This window comes from Cetorhinus maximus, chromosome 13 (genome assembly GCF_964194155.1).
Source record: "Cetorhinus maximus chromosome 13, sCetMax3.hap1.1, whole genome shotgun sequence".
Taxonomy (NCBI): domain Eukaryota; kingdom Metazoa; phylum Chordata; class Chondrichthyes; order Lamniformes; family Cetorhinidae; genus Cetorhinus; species Cetorhinus maximus.
The window spans coordinates 44,865,814-44,887,555 of NC_135891.1; the positions used below are offsets into that span (position 1 = coordinate 44,865,814).

The 21,742-nt window shown below is 41.6% G+C and overlaps 1 protein-coding gene across 5 annotated transcripts in view; it reads left to right on the forward strand.

Moving 5' to 3' along the window:
* Positions 1–20,338, forward strand: part of LOC144688588 (biogenesis of lysosome-related organelles complex 1 subunit 4-like) — a 52,465-nt gene extending 32,127 nt beyond the window's left edge. For 2 of the 5 annotated variants that reach the window (XM_078555342.1, XM_078555344.1), the window contains 4 exons: positions 3,375–3,446; positions 8,966–9,067; positions 14,142–14,276; positions 14,656–20,338. In XM_078555342.1, coding sequence (XP_078411468.1) covers positions 3,375–3,446; positions 8,966–9,067; positions 14,142–14,276; positions 14,656–14,775 — 429 coding nt within the window. In that variant the 3' untranslated portion in view covers positions 14,776–20,338. The remainder of the gene's footprint in view (positions 1–3,374; positions 3,447–8,965; positions 9,068–14,141; positions 14,277–14,655) is intronic. The other 3 variants (XR_013578445.1, XR_013578444.1, XM_078555343.1) reach the window with 3 other exon arrangements.
* The last annotated feature ends 1,404 nt before the right edge of the window (positions 20,339–21,742 follow it).

Sequence of the window (21,742 nt, forward strand, 5' to 3'; positions counted from 1 at the left end):
CCACAGTGTTGTTCGGGAGGGAGTTCCAGGATTTTGACCCAAGAAAGTGAAGGAATGGCGATATATTTCCAAGTCAGGATGGTGTGTGCCTTGGAGGGGAACTTTCAGGTGGTGGCGTTCCCATGCATCTGCTGCCCTTGTCCTTCTAGATGGTAGTGGTCTTTGGTTTGGAAGGTGCTGCCTAAGGAGCCTTGTGAGCTGCTGCAGTGCATCTTGTAGATGGTACACACTGCTGCTACTGATTGTCGGTGGTAGAGAGAGTGAATGTTTATGGATGGGATGCCAATCAAGCGTGCTGATTTGTCAAGCTTCTTGAGTGTTTTTAGGACTGCACTCATCCAGGCAAGTGGGGAGTATTCCACCACTCTCCTGACTTGTGTCTTTTAGATGGTGGACAGGCTTTGGGGAGTCAGGAGGTGAGTTACCCACCATGGGACTCCTAGCCTCTGACCTGCTCTTGTAGCCACAATATTTTTATGGCTAGCCCAGTTCAGCTTCTGGCCAATGGTAACCCCCAGGATGTTAATAGTGGGGGATTCAGTGATGGTAGTGCCATTGAATGTCAAAGGTCAATGGTTAGATTCTCTCTCGTTGGAGATGGTCATTGCCTGGCACTTGTGTGACACGAATGTTACTTGTCACATATCAGCCCAAGCCTGGATACTGACCAGGTCTTGCTGCATTTGGACATGGACTGCTTCAGTATGTGAGGAGTTGCAAATGGTGCTGAACATTGTGCAATTATCAGCGAACATCCCCACATGATTGAAGGAAGGTCATTGATGAAGCAGCTGAAGATGTTTGGGCTTAGGACACTACCCTGAGGAACTGTTGCAGTGATATCTTGGAAAACCACAACAATCTTCCTTTGTGCTAGGTATGACTCCAACCAGCAGAGTGTTTTCCCCCGATTCCCATTGACTCCAGTTTTACCAGGGCTCCTTGATGCCACACCCAGTCAAATGCTGCCTTGAGGTCAAGAGCAGTCACTTTCGCCTCACCTCTGGAGTTCAGTTCTTCTGTCCATGTTTGAACCAAGGCTGTGACGAGGCCAGGAGCTGAGTGGCCCTGGCAGAACCCAAACTGAGTATCGTGAGCAGGTTATTGCTTAGCAGTGTTGATGACCCCTTCCATCACTTTACTAAAGATCGAGACTGATGGGATGGTAATTGGCTGGCTTGAATTTGTCCTGCTTTTTGTGTACAGGACATTACCTGGGCAATTTTCCACATTGCTGGGTAGTTGCCAGTGTTATGGCTGTACTGGAACAGCTTGACTAGGGGCGCAACAAGTTATGGAGCACAAGTCTTCAGTACAATTGCTGGAATATTGTCAGGGCCCATAGTCTTTGCAGTATCCAGTGCCTTCAGCCATTTCTTGATATCACGTGGAATGAATTGAATTGGCTGAAGACTGGCATATGTGATACTGGGGACCTTGGGGGAGGCCGAGATGGATCATTCACTTTGCACTTCTGGCTGAAGATTGTTGTGAATCCTTCAGCCTTAACTTTTGCACTGATGTGCTGGGCTCCTATATCATTGAGGATGGGGATATTTGTGGAGCTTCCTCCTCCAGTGAGTTGATAAATTGTCGACCACAATTGTCGATCACAACTGGATGTGGCAGGACTGCAGAGCCTAGATCTGATCTGTTGGTTGTGGAATCGATTGGCTCTGTCTATCATTTGCTGCTTATGCTGTTTGGCATGCAAGTAGCCCTGTGTTGTAGCTTCACCAGGTTGACTCCTCATTTATAAGTATGCCTAATGTTGGTCCTGGCATGCCCTCCTACACTCTTCTTTAACCAGGGTTGATCCTCTGGCTTGGTGGTAATAGTAGAGTGGGGGATATGCCAAGTCATGAGGTTACAGATTGTGGTTGAGTACAATTCTGCTGCTGCTGATGGTCCACAGCACCTCATGGATGTCCAGCCTTGAGTTGCTAGATCTGTTTGAAATTTATCCCATTTAGCACGGTGGTAGAGCCATCCAACACGATGGAGGGTATCCTCTATATGAAGACTGGACTTAGTCTCCACAAGGACTGTGCAGTGGTCACTGATACTGTCATGGACAGATGCATCTGCAGCAGGCGGGTTGGATGAGGTCAAGTATGCTTTTCCCTCTTGTTGGTTCCTTCCCACCTGCCAAAGACCCAGTCCAGCAGCTATACCCTTTAGGTCTCGGCAAGTTCAGTCTGTGGTGGTGCTACCAAGCCATTCTTGCTGATGGACACCCAGAGCACATTCTGCACCCTTGCCACGCTCAGTACTACCTGCAAGTGGTGTTCAACATGGAGGAGTACTGATTCATCAGCTGAGGGGTGCGGCGGTACATGGTAATCAGCAGGAGATTTCCTTGTTCATGTTTGACCTGATGCCATGAGACTTCATGCAGTTTGGAGTCGATGTTGAGGTCTCCCAGGGCAACTCTCTCCCAACTGTATACCTGTTGCTGGGTCTGTCCTGCCGGTGGGACAGGATGTACCCAGGGATGGTGATGGTGGTGTCTGGGGCATGATCTGTAATGTATACAGCATCCAATATTTTAGAAATTTTATGGTCTTCTCGGTGGGACCTTACTCCAAAAGGGATGCTTTTTAATTTTCTTTTCCATTAACAGCACCTCTGCAATGTTTTCAAAATTTTCAAGCTTCATGGCTCTACACAATCAATCAAAAAACATTTCTTTTTCTCTAGAAAATTCCACAAACGTCTGATTATGTCTCTTTCTCAGATTTCTAAACTTTTGACTGTGAGCTTCTGGAAGTAACTCATATGCATTAAGCATAACAGTCTTATTATAATCTGCAGACTGATCATCCGCAATTGTAACACAGCACCATCCAAACCCACAACCTTTACCACCTAGAAGAGCAAGGGCAGCAGACGCATGGGAACAGCACCACCTGAAAATAGCCCTCTAAGTCACACACTATCCTGATTTAGAAATATATCACTGCTCCTTTACTGTCACTAGGTCAAAACCCTGAAACTCCCTCCCTTCCTAACAGTACTATAGGTGTACCTGTGCAACATGGACTGCAGTGGTTCAAGAAGGTGGCTCACCACTACCTTGTCAAGGACAATTAGGGATGGGCAACAAACCAGCCTTGCCAGTGACGCTTACAACCCAAGAGCAAATAAACAAAAAAAATCTTTATTAGAGAAGGAATCTTTGTTCAAGTTTTATGTACTATGCAAGTAGAGTTCCCTTTTAATATCTAGTGTATAACATCATTAATATATTGAGTAAACTATACCATGTACGAGAATGGGCATTGATTAGGAAATTGAAAATCTGCATGGCTCATGTATCCATTTTCTATCAATATGGGCTCATGCGGTGTCTTGTGTTTTTTTTTCTTGTATAGGCTAAGGAACTTGATGAGAGCATTGAAGAAATGTTAATCAGACTGGATGAATTTTGTGCAATGCTTGACATGGTAAGTATTACTATATTTTTAAACCAAACATGGTGGTAATGGAATAGCCAATGTATACATTGCCTATTTTTAGCAAGGATAAATTATATTCTGATACAGGTTTGTTCTGCTGCCCAGGAGTTCAGATGGGCTTTTAGCACATTGACTGCAGCAGTTCAAGGCAGTGGCTCACCACCAACTTCTCAAGGACAATTAGAGATGGGCAATAAATGTTGGTTTGCAAGCAACCTTTATATCACAAGAACGAATAAAAATAAAAGAACCTAGCATTGTATTGAGTTTCCAGCAGGTTTTGCTGACATTCTAAATGGACGGGGCTTGATAAATACCCATTTAAATTGCTGAGCTTTGGGTGAGGTGCACTAATATTCTCATTGGTATGTAGAGAATGAACTTACCAGCCAACTACTTGCATCCAGAAAATTACAGCATATTCCAGCTTGTGTGTGATCGCCTGTTTGATGTGAATGATAAATTAGGCTGGTCGACCTGATATAGATTTTTGGAATTTAAAAATTCAGAACTTAGATATTTTAATTAAAAGGGATTTTATACCTCAAACCCCACCAAATTGATACACCAGCAATCTGCTTTTACATGCCCCATCATATGGCAAAATAACATATCGGTCCTCTCGAATCATACTTATCTCTCTCACTGTCTTTTTTGTTACTTTGAGAAGCATCTGTCTTTTCATTTCTGCCACCCCTTCATGGTAATTAGTGCCCTGTTCATTATACCTTTTCCTATCTTTCCAGTTTCTGTGTGGGTTTGCAAACAAAGGTGTGCTGCCACCTGTGTGTTTGTGGGATTGTTTGTCACTATCTGTCATAACAGCAACTTCCATTACTTTAGAAGTTTTATGGTCTTCTAGGTGGGACCTAACAGCTGCCTGCACAATAAACCGAAGTGTGTACATACCAAGATAGCTGTCCTATGACAGTTCTTAGCTCAGAAAATTAATGATGACTCTACCTGTTTGGGCTTATATATGATGGTCTGGATGAAACGAACACTGCTTGCCGTTTATTAGATTTACTCTTGCCTATGGAATTTTTGTGAGCTTTGACACTGCTATTTGAGGTTATCAACCAGTCAAAACAGCTCGCTGCCCTCTTTTTGTAAGGAGTGGCTAGTGAAATTGTTGAGGCGTTGGTTTTAATTTTCCAGACCTCCCTAGATTCGGGGAATGTTCCACTAGATAGCAAAATAATACAATCACCAGGGAAGCGGCATTAAGCAAATTTTTGGGGTTGCAGGCTGAAAATCCCCAAGTCCGGATGGACTTCACCCTAAGGTCTTCAAAGAAGTGGCTAGTGAGAAAGTTGATGTATTGGTTTTAATTTTCTAAAATTCCCCAGTTTCGGGGAAAGTTCCATTAGATTGGAAAATAGCAAATGTAACTGCCTTGTTCAAAAAGGGAGGGAGACAGAAAGCAGGAAACTGCAGGTCAGTTAGCTTAACATCTGTCATAGGGAAAATGTTAGAAGCTATTATTAAAGATGTTATAGCAGGACGTTTAGAAAAATTTAAGGCAATCAGGCAGAGTCAACATGGTTTTGTAAAAGGGAAACCATGTTTAATCAATTTATTGAGGTTCTTTGAAGTAGTCACATGTGCTGTGGATAAAGGGGAACTGGTGGGTGTACTGTACTTAGATTTCCAGAAAGCATTTGATAAGGTGCCGTATCAAAGGTTTTTGGGGAAAATAAAAGCTCATGGTAGGGGTAGTGTATTAGCATGGATAGAAGATTGTCTAGCTAACAGGAAATAGAGGGTTGCCATAAATGGGTCTTTGGTTGGCAGGATGTGACAAGTGGTGTGTTACAGGGACCAGTGCTGGGGCCTCAACTTTTTACAATTTATATAAATGACTTGGTTGAAGGGACAGATGGTATGGTTGTTAAATTTGCTGACGACACAAAAATTGGTAGGAAAGTAAGTTGCCAAGAGGATGTAAGGAGGCTACAAAGTCACAAAGGTTAAGTGAATGGATGAAGACCTGGCAAATGGAGTATAATGTGGGCAAATGTGAAATTGTCCATTTTGGCAGGAAGAATAAAAAAGAAGCATACTATCTAAAAGATGAGAGATTGCAGGAGTCTGAAATTCAGAGGGATCTGGGTGCCCTAGTGCATGAATCACAAAGGCTACTATGCAGGTAAAACTGGTAATTGGAAAGCTAATAGAATGTTATCGCTTACTGCGAGGGGAATTGAATACAAAAGTAGGGAGGTTATGCATCAGTTGTACAGGGCACTAGTGAGACCACATCTGGAGTACTGTGTACAGTATTGGTCCCCTTATTTAAGGAAAGATGTTGATGCGTTAAAAGCAATTCAGAGAAGGTTTACTAGACTAATACCAGGAATGGGAAGGTTGTCTTATGAGGGAAGGTTGGACAGGTTAGGCTTGTATCCACTGGAGTTTAGAAGACTAAGAGGTGACTTGATCGAAACCTCTAAGATCCTGAAGGGCCTTGGCAGAGTGGATGGGGAAAGGATGTTTCCTGCTGTGAGAGAATCTAAAACTAGGGGTCACGGTTTAAAAATAAGGGGTCGCTCATTTAAGACAGAGATGAGGAGAATTTTTTTCTCTGAGGGTCGTGTGTCTTTGAATTCTCTTCCTCAAAAGGCAGTGGAAGCAGGGTCTTTGAATACTTTTAAACAAGAGCTAGATAGATTTTTAATTAATGAGGGAGTGAAAAATTATTGGGGGCAGGTGGGAGGTTACAATCAGATCAGCCATGATCTTCTTCAATGGAGGAGCAGGCTTGAAGGGCCGAGTGGCCTACTCCTGCTCCTTGCACATATGTTAGGGGATTTGGAACTTATGTGAAAGGTGCAAAGTGTTTTCTTAATCCATCAGATTGAAGAATCCTTACTGAGACAGGAAGAGTCAAAACCAGAAATTGCAAGTTAGAATATTTAATTCAATATAAATTCATATACAAAAAGGAAAATAGAGGGGGAAGAGAAATGTGATTAAGAGAGAGGGATTAAGGAAACAATAAGCAAAAGTAAGAAAAAAAATTAAAAATCTTAAACAATAATTAAAATCTGTGTGAATGAGACTCCACACTTCTAAAAGTAAAATTTCAGTTACAGGTTGATAGCCAGTGACTGAGACTCATCACGCTGTTAAAAATTCAGTTACACTTGAATGGACAAGCCCCAACTTTTCTGGTACATTTAATGACTTTCTAATGGGTAAGTACTCTGTCATCATACTGTTTCAGGTGTGTGACTGCTGAGTATCTTGGGGAGGCACCAATGTAGTGAGCTTTTGGAGGAGTAGGACAACTCGTACAGCAACATTCTGACCTGTGTGCTCAACTGTGCATGTGTGGATGCTGGAAGTTGCTGTTTGATTACTCTTAGTGATTGTGAATGTTGATTATCAAACTTGGCTGTTGTATTTTGCAGGCTGGTACAAGATAGCCATGTATGCAAAGGTAAACGTTTCTTCAATCTCATCAGTTTTGTCTATGGTTCTATCTTAATTTGATCAGTAACCCAAGAGAGAATGACGAGTTGGTCTTGCCAGTTTCCAGGAACAAAGCAGCAATCTGGATTGTATTACTTTCTTGGGGAGGATGGTATAATATGTTCCATTATGTTAGAAATAGGGTTAATTAGAAATACGCTGGGCATCAAGAAGTGTATATTTGTCTGTCTAGTAAGGGCTGCTCAGTGCTTGATAGGCATTGAGCAATTAAGTTGAACAAAGGAAGTGACTAGGGAAATAAAGACTTCAGATGAACATAATGGCCAGATTTTGTGGTTGTAATGACAGTCAAACTGTCAGCTTTTTCCGTCATCACAACTGTGAAACTGACAGCAACTTCTGACATCTGCACGTGCAGAGGTAAATATGGAAATCTAAAAGTTGCTTTCAGTATTTCCCCCCACTCCTCCTCCTTCACAGGGAACACTGTTGAAATCGCCACAGATGTAACTCATATTAATCACTTAGTTTTATGTGGTTCCACATTTTACGCTATTAGTCTCACTGTAAAAATGTTTGATAAAATTACAGTTTGAGGTGTAACTGAGTTTTAACAGCATGCTAAGTCATAATTAGTGCAGAACAACCGCTCTGTCCCTGGAAAACTAATTTTATATTTATGTAATCTGAAATTTCTCCAAAACGATAAAAATTCCATAGGTTTTTAAAATAATTTTTTTAAAAGCTTGCTTAAAATTCCAGCTTTACCTTAATCCCATGTATATATCCCAATCTGTATTTTGCTTAAAATGATTAAAAAGTGAAGGATATTCAGTGGCTTTTATTATCTGTTTTTCTGTCTGAGAGAATTCTTCAATATGATTGGCTGCTTCGCCTGCTTGATGACATCACTGCTGGATTCCTGAGGTCCCCTGTAGCTGGAGCCAGAATGAATGTTAGAAAAGGGGAAATCCATCCCACAGGAACCATTAGATCTTTGTGGAGAGCTTTCTTTGAAGTCAGCGGCCAGTGTCGTCATTTCGCTGCAGGTTGCAAAATCCAGGCCAATGTATCTATTGACACTGAAACACTAGGGGGAGACTTCCTACATATGCAGTTGCAGTCAGTGACTGATCAAACAGAGATCACAATAGCACTGAACATTAATGGTACAAGCTCCTGTTCCCTGGACATTTATGATTGGAAAAGGGGTGAAAAGGAACAGAACTTCAGATCGCAATTCACAAAATAATGATAAAAATTCCATGCCATTTAAAAGAATGGAACATATTTGTTCACTGCAAACCTGTAGTTGTGCTCTTAACTCGATCCTCTGGTGTAGTGATCATTCTTTTAGTATATCTCTGTACCATCTACACCATTTAAATGTCTCCCTTTTGTCTAAGGACATAACATTCGAGCTACAGTTTGACCAAAGCATTATGGTTTTAGCGCGACATTCTCTAGTTTATTCTGTACTATTCAGTTTGTTTGTTGCTGATGGAAAGTGGTTAGACTTGTTAAGTACCAAATCTACTGATACACCTAGATCTCTTTGAACTTCAGCCTTAGCAATTTGTGTAGTATGAATAGCATTTGTTTTTCCTTCCTTTTGAACAATACACTTAAATCTGCCATTTGGCTACTTATTTGCATGTTTCATCTCATAACTCCTTTTGTAGATCGTGGCGTATCTCATTACGAACGTACGAACAAGGAGCAGGAGTAGGCCATTCAGCCCCTTGAGCCTGCTCCGCCACTTAATAAGATCATGGCTGATCTGATTCGATTTGACTTTTCTCCTCTTTCTGCCGAAGATATTAGCATCATCTGGGACACGTCCTGCAATATTAATACCTGCAAGAAAACTATAAAAAGATCCAGTTTGTTACACCTAACTGATCTTTCCAAACCACAGATGCACTAGCGGCAAGTGCACATGCAAACTGTTCCTGGTGCCTTGCAGGTCAAGTCGGGAATTACAGTGATGTTTTTATGAAGTTATTCCTTAAAAATATTCTGATTGTCTAAAATAATTGTATACAGTAACTAAAGTTTTGCATTTCTTATAGATTCGAAATGATTCTTCACAAATTCTTGATGAAAATGTTCCAAAAATAAAGATCAAGGCCCTGGAAATGAAGAAGGTGTATGCAAAGATTGATAAGATGGAGGTTTGCAACTTTTTAAAGTGCATTTGTTACAACTTAATTAAATTAAATTTCTGAATCTCAAATGTCTAAATATAAAATAGACCTCAGGCGGTGGTGCAATTACCTGCTTGAGCTGTGGCATGAATCCTACATCAGATGAGTTTTTCAAGTCCTTGCATAGTGTTCTTAGATAATTATTACACTTTACTGAGGTGCTCCAAAGTACTATTTGGTTACCTCACTTGGATGTCAGATGGTGTGACTCAGTTACAAAATAGTATTGTGGAAAATTCTGCAGTTTACATCTCCCCAGCCACTTGATTGAAGGAGCCTTCACAGTGACAAATTTGTTGAAGAGAAATTTTGTAGGTTGAGCTGGAGATGAAGAAAATTTAAACTTTAAAACGCTTACCTCAGGGTTCTGACATTGAATTATATTTCTTATGAATTACCCTTGAAGTCCTGTTAGTGAAAATGTAGTATTTCTGTGTTAATGGATAATCATCATAAAAACCTAAAAGCAATTTTTTGAAAAAAAAAGAGAAAGCTCAGCTGCTTTCGTTTGTAACTTCTTTAGCTTATATTCCTGTGTTTTAATCCGGTCCCACTAACTTTTATACTACAACTTTACTGATTTTCCTCATTTTAATATTGTATTCTATGTCCACCCTCCCCATTTAATTCCTAGCAGCAGAATTGTATGCAACCACGATCTGTAACCTCATGGCCTGGCATATCCCCCACTCTACCATTTCACCGAGCCGGAGGCTCAACTCTGATTCAATTAAGAGTGCAGGAAGGCATGCCAGGAGCAGCACCAGGCATCCTAAAAATGAGGTGTCAACCTGGTGAAGCTACAACATAGGACTACTTGCATGCCAAACTGTGGAAGCAGCATGCGATAGGCAGAGCTAAGTGGTCCCATAACCAACTGATCAGACCTAAGCTCTGTAGTTCTGCCACATCCAATTGTGAATAGTGGTGAACAATTAAACAACTAAAAAGAGGAGGAGGAGGCTCCACAAATATCCCCATCCTTAATGATAGGCAATCCCAGGACATCAGTGCAACAGACAAGGCTGAAGCATTTGTAACCATCTTCAGCCAGAAGTGCCAAGTGGATGGTCCATCTCGGCCTCCTCCTGAGAACCCCGGCATCGCATATGCCAGTCTTCAGCCAATTTGATTCACGCCACGTGATATCAAGAAATGTCTGAAGACACTAGATACTGCAAAGGCTATGGGCCCTGACAACATTCCACAATAGTACTTATTGTGACTTATGTGCCAGAACTAGCAATGCCTCTAGCCAAGCTGTCCAGGACAGCTACAACACTGGCATTTACCTGGCAATGTAGAAAATTTCCCATGTATGTCCTGTCCACAAAAAGCAGGACAAATGCAACCTGGCCAATTACCGCCCCGTCAGTCTACTCTTGATCATCAGCAAAATGATGGAAGGTGTCGTCGACAGTGGCACTTACTCAGCAATTACCTTCTCACTGATGTTCAGTTTGGGTTTCACCAGGGCCACTCAGCTCCTGACCCTGTTTACAGTTTTGGTCCAAACATGGACAAAAGAGCTGAACTCCAGAGATGAGGTGAGAGTGACTGCCCTTGACATCAAAGCTGCATTTGACTGTGTATGGCATCAACGAGCCCTAGCAAAACTGGACTTAATGGGAATCAGGGTGAAAACTCTCCACTGGTTGGAGTCATATCTAACACAAAGGAAGATGGATGTGGTTGTTCATCTCAGTCCCGGACCTCACTGCGGGGAGTTCTTCAGGGTAGTATCCTAGGCCCAACCATTTTCAACTGCTTCATCAATGACCTTCCCTCCATCATAAGGTCACAAGTGAGGATGTTTGCTGATGATTGCACAATGTTCAGCACCATTCACGACTCCTTAGATACTGAAGCAGTCCATGTGCAAATGCAGCAAGATCTGGACAACATTCAGGCTGGGGCTGTTATGTGGCATGAATGTTACTTGCCACTTAAGTGCCAGGCAATGACTGTCTCCAACAAGAGAGAATCTAATCGGGGGTGAGTGCGCGCATGCGAGAGGGGGGTGAGTGTGCGCGTGCGAGAGGGGGGTGAGTGTGCGCGTGCGAGAGGGGGGGTGGGTGCGCACAAGCGCGCGAGATGGGGGGTGAGTACGCGCGTGTTCAAGAGAGGGGGGTGAGTGCACGCGCCTTTGAGAGAGTGGGGTGAGTGTGTGCGCGTTCGAGAGAGTGGGGTGTGTGTGTGCGCGTTCGAGAAAGGGGGGTGAGTGCGTGCGCGAGTGGGGGTGGGCACGTGCGTGCGTTCAAGAGAGAGGGGTGAGCGCGCGTGCGTGTTCCAGAAGGAAGGCGGCATGAGCGAGAGTGAGAGGAGGCTGCGTGAGCGAGAAGGAGAGGGGGCGTGTGTTTGAGAGTGATGGAGGGGGCGTGCGTTTGAGAGAGAGATGGAGGGGGCGTGTTTTCGAGAGAGGGTTGCGTGTGTGTGCGAGAGAGGGTTGCGCGTGTGTGCGTGCGAGGGTTGCGCGTGTGTGCGAGAGGATTGCGCGCGCGTGTGTGCGAGAGGATTGCGCGCGTGTGTGTGCGAGAGAGGGTTGCGCGCGTGTGTGCGAGAGAGGGTTGTGCGCGTGTGTGCGAGAGAGGGTTGTGCGCGTGCGAGAGAGGAGGCTGTGTGCGCGTGTGTGAATGACAGAGGATGATGTATGCGTACGTGAAACAGCAGTGGATGTGTATGACGGGTGTGTGGGAGAGGGGTGTGTATGTGCACGTGTGTGTTTGCGAGGGAGAGAGAGGGGAATGTGCGTTCGAGAGAGAGGGGTGGGTGTGTGCGTTCGAGAGAGAGAGAGGGGTGTGCAAGAAAGAAAGGGGGTGAGTATCTATGGGAGTGAGAGAGAGGGGTAAGTGTATATAGGAGAGAGAGAGAGAAGTGAGCGTCTGTGTGAGAGAGACAGAATGTGTGTGAGAGAGAGGGTGGAGAGTGTATGTGTCTGGCTCACCCCCAGTCTCCGGGTTCTCATTCACTTTACCCCCACACACCAATAGGCACTCTCACGGGTTGAATTAATGAGCACCCTTAGACCCTTAGAGTGAGCTGGACACACACTAACACGCTTTCACACTCTAATGGTCAGCTTTATTTAAAACCATTTTTAAAAAATTATCAATTTACTGTGAATTTTTTTTTTTGCTCAGCAATTGTTTCTTTTCATACGTCAGCTAATTTCTTTTAAAATTCATGTTTAATGTTATACCAAAGCATATCTTTCCTAAATTTTCTCATTGCCCCTCCCGCCCCCAAGTGTGAGAAAAATTGAAATGTGGCCACCCATGTGAAAAGGTTGGACAAGCCTGCACGAAACAAATCTATGGTAAAGTGAGTTTAAGAAACAGCAAATTGCTATCAGTCAGTACACAGGACGTTTCAAGAAATGAACTGATAAACCTTTTTAATATATATTTCATATGTATGTATGTATGTGGGTGCCACTGGCAAGGCCAGCATTTGTTGTCCATCTCTAATTGCCCTTTTGAAGGTAGCAGTGAGCTGCCTTCTTGAACTGCTGCAGTCTGTTTGGTTTGACTCTTCAGTAGTGGTTTGATGGTTTGCTAGGCCATTTAAAAGACAGTTGCAAGACCGGGTGAGGATGGCAGATTTCCTCCCCTGAAGGGCATTAGTGAACCAGATGGGTTTTTACAATAATTGATACTAGTTTCATGGTATCATAGTGAGACTAGCTTTCAATTCCAGTTTGATTAATTGAGTTTAAATTCCAGCAGTTGCCATGATGGGATTGGAACCCAGGGCATTAGCCTGGGCCTCTGGATTATTAGTCCAATAACGTTACTGCTATGCCACCGTCACTGTTTAGAATTAAATTCAATGAGAATCTATCTTTTTTCTTACTTCCTCTCTGCAGTTCCTGAAATTGTTGGCTCCTTGTTTAGATACAATTTTCTATTCACTCTCTCATTACCCATATTAGTGACTATTATCCATTTGTGTGACTTGGCAGTCTGTACCACAGTCTATTAAAAGAGGAGGAGCATTATAGCTAAGCTTGATTCCACTTCCTCAATACACATTCTTTCTCACTGTCACTTTTCAAGCCAGGGTTTCTAAATATTGTGATCCTGTGCAGTGTTCTCCAGCTTGGGTGCTGAAGCCAGTTGTTGTAGGTTTACTGTTGCCTGGGTGACATCAATTAAATTGGCATTAGAGATTGCACCTGGGGCCTTCCTGGTTTGTTTCATTTACTTTAGTGGTAGGTACTTATTTTCTGATTTGGTGATATCAGGAAGTTGGTACTGTGCACCGATGGCACAGCCTCAAAAGCCCAGCTCCCCTCCTGTCTCATCCCTCCTGTTCTTTCAAGATCAAAGTTAGCAAAAAACTTCCCAATGGAGGGAAGCTTTGTTATAAATGAAAATATGATGGGAGTCAAATGGCAATTCTTCAACAAATGACAATAGGTCGTAACAACAAGAAAAATGAACAAAAATGATAGAGAAATTAGGTTTTTACTGTACCTGTGCAATTGTTAGCTTGTCCCTCTAACTTGTGCCTTCAAGTTACAAAGAATATAGGGCACAGAGACAGGCCATTCGGCCCAATCAATCCATGCTAGTGTTTATGCTCCATTTTAGTCTCCTCCCATCTTTTCTCAGCTAAATCTACCATCATGACCCCCTATTCCTTCTCCCTCTTATGCTTTTCATGTTAATGCCCAGCAACCATAAATGCAAGATTCACAACATTTCTACTGGCATGGATATGAATGGGTGCAAATGTGTTGGAAATGATGAATATTGAGGCATGAAAATCACCACATCATTAGCCTTCTTTACATGAACCTACCTACTTTGGGCAAGCAGTTCTGCTGTTCACCAAAAATAACAGCAAACGCAAGGTTGGATCAGTTTAGTTTTGTGTGTTTTTATAACTGCTCTATTTCTCTCAGGTTTTTTTACTTTCACCCATTATAGATCTTATTCTACCCAACATGAAATCAGACACAACTTTTGGTGAAAATGGTAAATTCTTAGTTTTGATGTGAAGTAAATATTTTGTGGATCTTCTAATTCTTTTATTATAGACTTTTGTGAAGATGGTTGGACAGAATGCAGCTATACTGGAGCAACAAGTGATTCAGGCAGAAAAAGACTGTGGAAACTTGCCACGTGCTGTTCGTAAACTTCTACATTCAATCAGTGCACCTTCATTTCTAAATGTAAGCAAAGTGGAAAATATAAAACAGAAAATATAGTTTTGTTCAATAAATAATAACTATTCTGTTCCTTGATCACCTATTCAGTGCAACAACTGTTAACGTTAGGGGATAAATGCCTGGTTCTTTGCTTAAGTTTGTCAGAATGTGTAAAGTGTGAGATTGTAGCTGGTCCAGCTTTAGTACCATTGACATTGCAGATTTTATTTTTTTTTGGGGGGCTTCTGATTTTTGTTCCCAAGGTAATCTTTTCTTTTGTAGCAAGCCAATACATTAACCAAGTCACCAGTGTTCATGTAAATGCAACTGTATTCCAATTTTTGCTTCTCATCAATCACTTTTTCTGAACTTCACTTTCAGTGTAATTTGTTTTCTGTTACAGAAGAAAGGCAGCTGCTACAACCAACAGAACTCGACATATGAGCTACCCAATTTGTACAGAACTGAGGCCTATTTTCCTGAGAGTTCTGAAGGGACGTACTTCAGCAAACCAAACACCTGATTGCAACAATGTTTCCCACAAGCTAGAAGGACACTTTATCAAGAAATACCACTTGCATTGACATAAAGAACAAAACTCAACATATTACAGCAAGTCTTGTACAGTTTGTTTTGTCACCTAGTTCCATTTGGATGAAAGGTGGTGCGTGCATTATTGAATTTATGGAGGTGTTTTCTGTGAAATATAACACTACAAAGAAGAATGGGCTTAAGTAAAGATACTGGGGTATTCAATTTTTTTGGGATACTCTGAGTTAGCCGTGAAAGATTACAAAAATCTGAATATAACAGTAGTCACAACCTACCTATGCTGTACGTTATACAGACCCTTAGTCTGATAACCAACCTGCTGGTCAGCAAGGCCAGGATTTTACATTCAGCGGGTCATTAAGTGGCTCGAGGCGGGACTTTCGCCCCCATCTGAGGAGGAAGTCCCACCTCCAAGCTGTTGGCCAATCAAATAGTTGGCAGCTCCCTGCTGGGACCAGTGGCCACTGCTGGAACCGCGGCCACTGCTGGAACCGCAGCCAGCCCACCAATGAAGTTCGTCACTGGAGCTGGACACCATTGAGTGGGGTGGGAGGGGTATTGCTAGGGCAAGGCTGCCAGGCCTGGTGAAGTGGGTAGAGGGCAGGGGTGGACTGGCCTGGGGAGGGGAAATGGGGGTGGATGGCAAGGAAGACCTGGGGAGGTGGGCTGCCGATAAATCCGGGGGCTGGTAAAGGAGATACACTGCTACCCTTGCCCACCATAAGCCTGAGAATTGAAAGCTGCTGGGCTTCACACTTGACGTGGGCCTCCGCATACCATAGAAAAATTGCAGTAGGGGTGGGAAGAAGCCCTCAAGCCTCAATTTGTCCATGGGCAGATGGGCTGTCTAATACCTCCCCGCCGCAAATAAAATTGCAGCAGAGGGGGGGTAGGCGCCCAATTTTACACCCTCCACCCATCTGCCAATCTGCCCGCAGGAAAGCGTGCAATTTAGCCCAATGTCTCAACATGGAACATTTTTTTTCCCTTCATAACAAAATTAAATTACCATATTATGAATGTGTAAAGACTCATTTGAAGTAAATTCAGAAATAAAGCCTAGCTGTGTGGTTCTCCTCAATTATGTGAAGCAAAGTACCTTGAAAATCAAGTACAGTTTTCTACAGGTATGTAAACCCAATCCAAGCATGAAACTTTAATCCTCTGAAATATTTCTAATGTAGTACCTTAATTTAAAATTCCTGATGTATCTATAACATTGAAATTTACAACCTTGATTCAAGCATGAAGTAATTATCAATCAATGTGCGTGAATATTGTAAATAAAAGAACACTTCTCCTATCATGGGAGAAGGTTAGAAATTTTAATTTCTAGTAAAGTACTCAAGTCTAACATCATTTGTCCTTTTCCAAAACTCATGTTTCTTGTCGTAGGATGTGAAGCTGAACCACCCTAATGATTATGGTGAAGTCAAAATGGGAATATGGTAGAGGGAAGAAAAGTAAAACAACAAAATAGAGAAAACTAGTACTGTATAAAAAGAACAAGTTGGCTGATGACTGTCATACAGTCAGTATTCAGATGGCCATATAGATTGTGCAGACTTTGCTCACTTGATATCCAAACCAGTTGCATACAACTTTTTTAGTGCAACCCTACCTATCTGAAGAATAAGGTAACTTTTTATCCCTTTTTTCCACTAAAGTTTGTATTTTCCACTAATTGCCTCAAATTTTCACGTGACTTTGTATTGTGATAGGAAGAGCAGCTGTTTTACATCAATCCAATAATGGACAAGAATTATCTGTTTAATACACACTTCCTGCCAACTAACCACATTATAATTCTTGTCCAGTGATGCAGAAGCACAGAAAGCCCCTCTTCCTATCAAGTAACGAAGCCACGGGCAGAGATCTGGCAGCAGTTACAGTGCTATTGATAGAAGTTACAAACTCCAGTGAAACTACAATGGAAATACTTTGAAAGGTTAGTCAAGTATTTATGGTATAGGAGATAAATGATCGATGGGTTTTCATTATAAAAATGGAGCTCGTGTCCATTTGCATAAATTCAACTACAGGGTTAAACTTCACTTGTCAACTGTGCTCAAGTTGCTGAAACGTAGTACGGTATCCAACTCATGTAAAACCTCTGCTTTTGCCAGCGTGATCAAATTTGGCTCCAACTACATCATTGTCACTGTGTGCAATTTAAAAACCAGCAAATTGCTCAAAGTTTGCACTTGAGGTTCATGCAATTGCAATAATTTATTTTCTATGCAGTATGTCAAAATGTTGGTACTAATATCCTTATTGAAAATGTAGATTATTTCCTTTAATTTTGCAGACCAAACATATTTTATGCTGACACATCTCTTTGTATCACATCCATTGTTTAGTATCAGTGGCCTTCTCATCTATGCAAGCTTTGACTCCAATTTTTTGTACACAAATTAATGGCAGAATAATTGCATGTGTTTATATAGAATACAAAATAACATGGTCAGAATTGAATTACAGGCATATATTGAGCATATATAAATTCCACATGTCCAGAATGGGAAAGTTACTGAATTCCATATTCATGTCAGATATTACATAAATGGTTTAATTTTACTAGCTAATATTTTCTATGACCCTAATTTAATCTCAGTCAATATCTGACAAAGATTTGATAAATTATACTGTAATTGCATATGTGTCCAGTGGGGAAAAAAAAGTTAAATTATAATGTTAGAGCACTATAATCTTTAGACCTTCCATCCAAAGATCATATTGTTATCTTAACTGATTCATGGACTGTTAGTTTCTGTCATTAAGGTAAAGGAACACAAAAGTATAATTTTATTAATAATTGTAGTTTGAAAATTACTGCAAGGAATTGTAACTGAGTTCTAATATTTTTGTGTAGAAGTTGCTCATTATTTTGGAATCTGTGATGTCCCTAATGTTAGCTGTATCAACCACATGAATGGGAAAGAAACTTATCATCCAGCTGCTTAATAGTGTTTGATATATTCATTTTCTAAACTGGTGGCAGTACAGATATATCCATTGAACTTAAGTTTTATAGCACAGGGTGTTAGGCCAATCTGGTGTCTGGCCATGATTGCTGCTTTCTTTCAGAATACAACTTCAAAAATTGACTGTATATGTAAGGATTTTCAGCCAGGGCTGTAAAATTGTCTGAAGATTCAAGCCCTTCCTCAAAGACAGGAGACTTAACTGTACTTGTGTGCTGGCTATAAGTATAAGAAGCACTACAATTATTCACAAGTAGGGATATTAGTAACATCCTCCTTAAATAGAAATGACTAATTAACAACTTTGATTATATATGAGATGGAAGTTGTAGACAGGTTAAGAAGAATGGAAGTGTACTAAATTGTTAAGGATAGATAACATTGAAAGCAGTATGCCAAGAAAAACTAGGTAGGAAATTTACACAACATTGACAATAATTGTGAGGGAATCGCTGGACAGCAGGGAGATGAAAGTATATCAATACATGAAGTGGGTTTCCAACAATAGAGTCCTAGAAGACTGGGTGATGTGTTCCTATGGCCCACAAACCAATCAGGAGCTATTGATAATTTTGATGGTGGCTATCTAGTTATGTTTTATGTATCAGGCTAGATTGTGAATGTGTGCAACATAGTTGTGATGTTCCTTACAGTGAGTCTGAACAGATCTCATCCAACGATCCCACAGGCACACTTCACAACAAGGATCACTGGATGGTAATCAGGAGAGGGAATCCTGACCAATCTGTGTGTGTGTGTCTGTCTCTCTCTCACAAGAGACATAAAAAAAATAGAAGCAGGGGTAGACCATTCAGCCCTTCAAGCCCACTCCACCATTCAATGAGATCATGGCTGATCTTCTACTTCAACACCATTTTCTCCTCTCTCTCTCTCAACCCTACCCCACCTGGGAACTCAACAGACAAAAGTCAATTTTATATCTCTTACCATCACCCTGGTTGAAACCAGTTAAGTTAGCACAGCTCCTGATACCTCCTCCTTTGGTTTGGTGTTCATTTTTGTCTGATTACACTGGTGCGAAACACCTTGGGATAATTTGCTATATTAAATGTGCTATCTAAATCCAAGTTGTTTGAATGATTTCTTTCTGTTGAACTTCATTTCTTGGATCTGGTTCTTAACCATTATGCCGGTTTTCACATTTCATAATCCAGTCGTATTTGTGCGGGTAACAGAAGGTTTCCTGCTGACCCGTAAGTCAGGTTAAGGATTGTGACATTTCAATGTTAACCACTTTGTGGGTGGCATGTTGGACATTTCATTTTGCAAAAAGACAAACTAAAACATGAAATATTTAAGGTAGTGCTAGACTAATGTCAGATGTAGGATGAAATGATACTGAGGCAGAGCTATCTTCAAGATTTCATCTATAGTATATTTCTATAATAAGGCTGCTTGCATACATTCTGCATTATCTGCTTCATTTCCAGCAATAACATAATTTACAGGACATTGTGTGATCAACAAATATTTCCCATTCCTCTCAGTTGTAGGTGCCTTTAAAAGTTAAAAAGACACATTCTCAATTCTATTTATTATGCTTTGGTTAACTTCACTGTTCTGATTGTTAAAAATAGTAAATAACATATGTAAGATTAGAGAAAATTTGATTTTGGTTAATTTTTATCTTTACTGTTGACAAATATTTTGAAGTCCCAGATTTGCTTTTTCACTTCCTGTCACGAACGTGTAATTATGATAATACAGATCTTAAGGACAACAGTTTTAAAGGTACATTTCGATCTTCAAACCTTGTCAGACTCATCTCTAGAGCTTACTATGTAAAGGCTCCTCCAGGGATCTCCATTGTATTCTCTAAAAGGGGTAAAAACTCCTTGGCTTCTGAACGAACAGGAGGCAGGAAGGGACTTCAAAGGACCACAATGTAATTAACTACTTTGCCTGGTGAAAAAGTGACTCTTTGAAAATTAACATAGCAGTAATTTTTGTGTTTTTTGAACTGTATAAAGGAGGCTGTAAGAAGCCATCTTGTGTGTGTGAGACACAATAGTAGCACACAGCTCTCAGCGGAAACAGCCAGGAACCCCCAAGAAGAACTCTCAGACATCAGAGGGGTTTTCTCTCTGCCACTGGGAGTCAAAGAGCAAGGGATTAAGAAATCAACTGCTGTTCTGCTGAAAGAAGCCAGGCAATCTTCGAGAGTCTAGCTGCAGAACTAGTGGGAACAAGGAAGCTTCTCTCTCTCCCAAAACCTGTGTGAACTGCAGAGTCCACCTGAAAAGCCAAACATGGACTAGTCAAGTGCGGAAGCCATCAAAACCGAACCTCAAGTTTCAACTCCTTCACTTCGGAAAGAAGGAACTCAAGCAATAAGCCCACAACAATTTCTCACAAAGATGAGATTTCAAATCAGTCTCTAAGTATCTTTTTATCTGTATTTTAGTTAATAACTTTATCACTTTTTTCTTGAGTAACTTTCAGCAGTAGTTTGTAATAAACTAGTCTTAAACAAGATAAAGGTTAAGGCTTGTCTCCTGGGTTATTTCTAAATTGAACCACTCAAATTAAAACAAGTCTCTCTCTCTCTCTCTCTCACACGCGCACACACACACACACACACACACACTCTTAGCTCACAGACCACTTTGAAGAAACGCCTTTTACATGGTCCTGACACCACCCCCACCGGCTGTTTTGATCTTTGGAAGGTATCAACTTTTTGTTAAGATACAGTTCCACATATGGTGTCCAGTATCTTGCCCAGCTGGTCATCAATAAAGATGAAGCATTTTTCTGTAAGATTAATGATCAGAAGCTTGTTGAATGAAAGAAGGCAAATGTACAATGAGATGTGTGTATATGAATGCAGACATTGTAAACAGGTTGCCAGAACTGGAGGCAGAAGAGAATTATGATGCAATAGGAATATCAGCAACATGGTTAAGTCCAGAGAATGGAAATGAATACAACATGTTGGAGTTGGTGTTCAGAGAAAACTGAGTAGACTGAAAAGGAGATAGTGTAGCCATGGCTGGAAGAATGGGGTAAACTTAAACCACAGAATACCTAAGGTTAAATGATCTGGGATTCAGATATACCAGAGATCAGGAGCCAGTTATATAACTAAAATGACTAAATTCAAAGAAGTAAGGCAATAAATAAAACAAATACATGGAGATGACGTTCAAGTAACTTCATGGTTGGTCTATACTTAATTTAACTTGCTTGGCCCTTACTTGCTTTCCTTAGAGCTCACCAACTTGTTTCCAATGTGGATCTTTGTTCTCTAGGGTGGAATCATTCCAGATATGCACTAAGCGCGGTAGCAGGCGGTTAAAACATTTTACCCACAGGTCGCAGGTTTTCACGCTGTTATCGTTACAAACCCGCCGCATTATTCATACATTCCTGGGAAACATGTTGTTTCAATGGCAGGCGGGGTCCTTCACCCACCTCACCATCACCTCACCGCTTCATCACGCTGGGCACCATATTTAAAGTTCAGACATGCATGCACACATTTCAGTGCTTCCAGCCCAGGACTACTGCAGGGAAGATGTCCACAAAAGGCAAAAAGACTGCAGCCCCCAGAAGTCCTGAGCGAAGTGCAGCCCGCCAGGTGCTCGTCACTTCTGTGCTGTTGAGAAACACATCGGCGTGTTTTCCCACTGACGTGGGTGGACGATTCCGGCGGTCTGTACTAATAACAATATGCAGCTTTATTATAATGAGGTTCCTGATGTTGGGAAACATGGCCCGCCATCGGTGGGCTGAGCGGACGAACGCAAACTCGTTTCACGCCATCATGAAACTGATCACACCATATTGTCCGCTCATGCGACCAAACACGCCTGACGCAGGTGGGCACGGAAAATCCCAGCCTTAGTCTTGTCCACAGGAAGTTCAGATTTTGGTTCCTGATCTTCGTCTGTCATGGGCTTGGCTAGCAGAGCTGCTAGTCAGCCTTGTGGT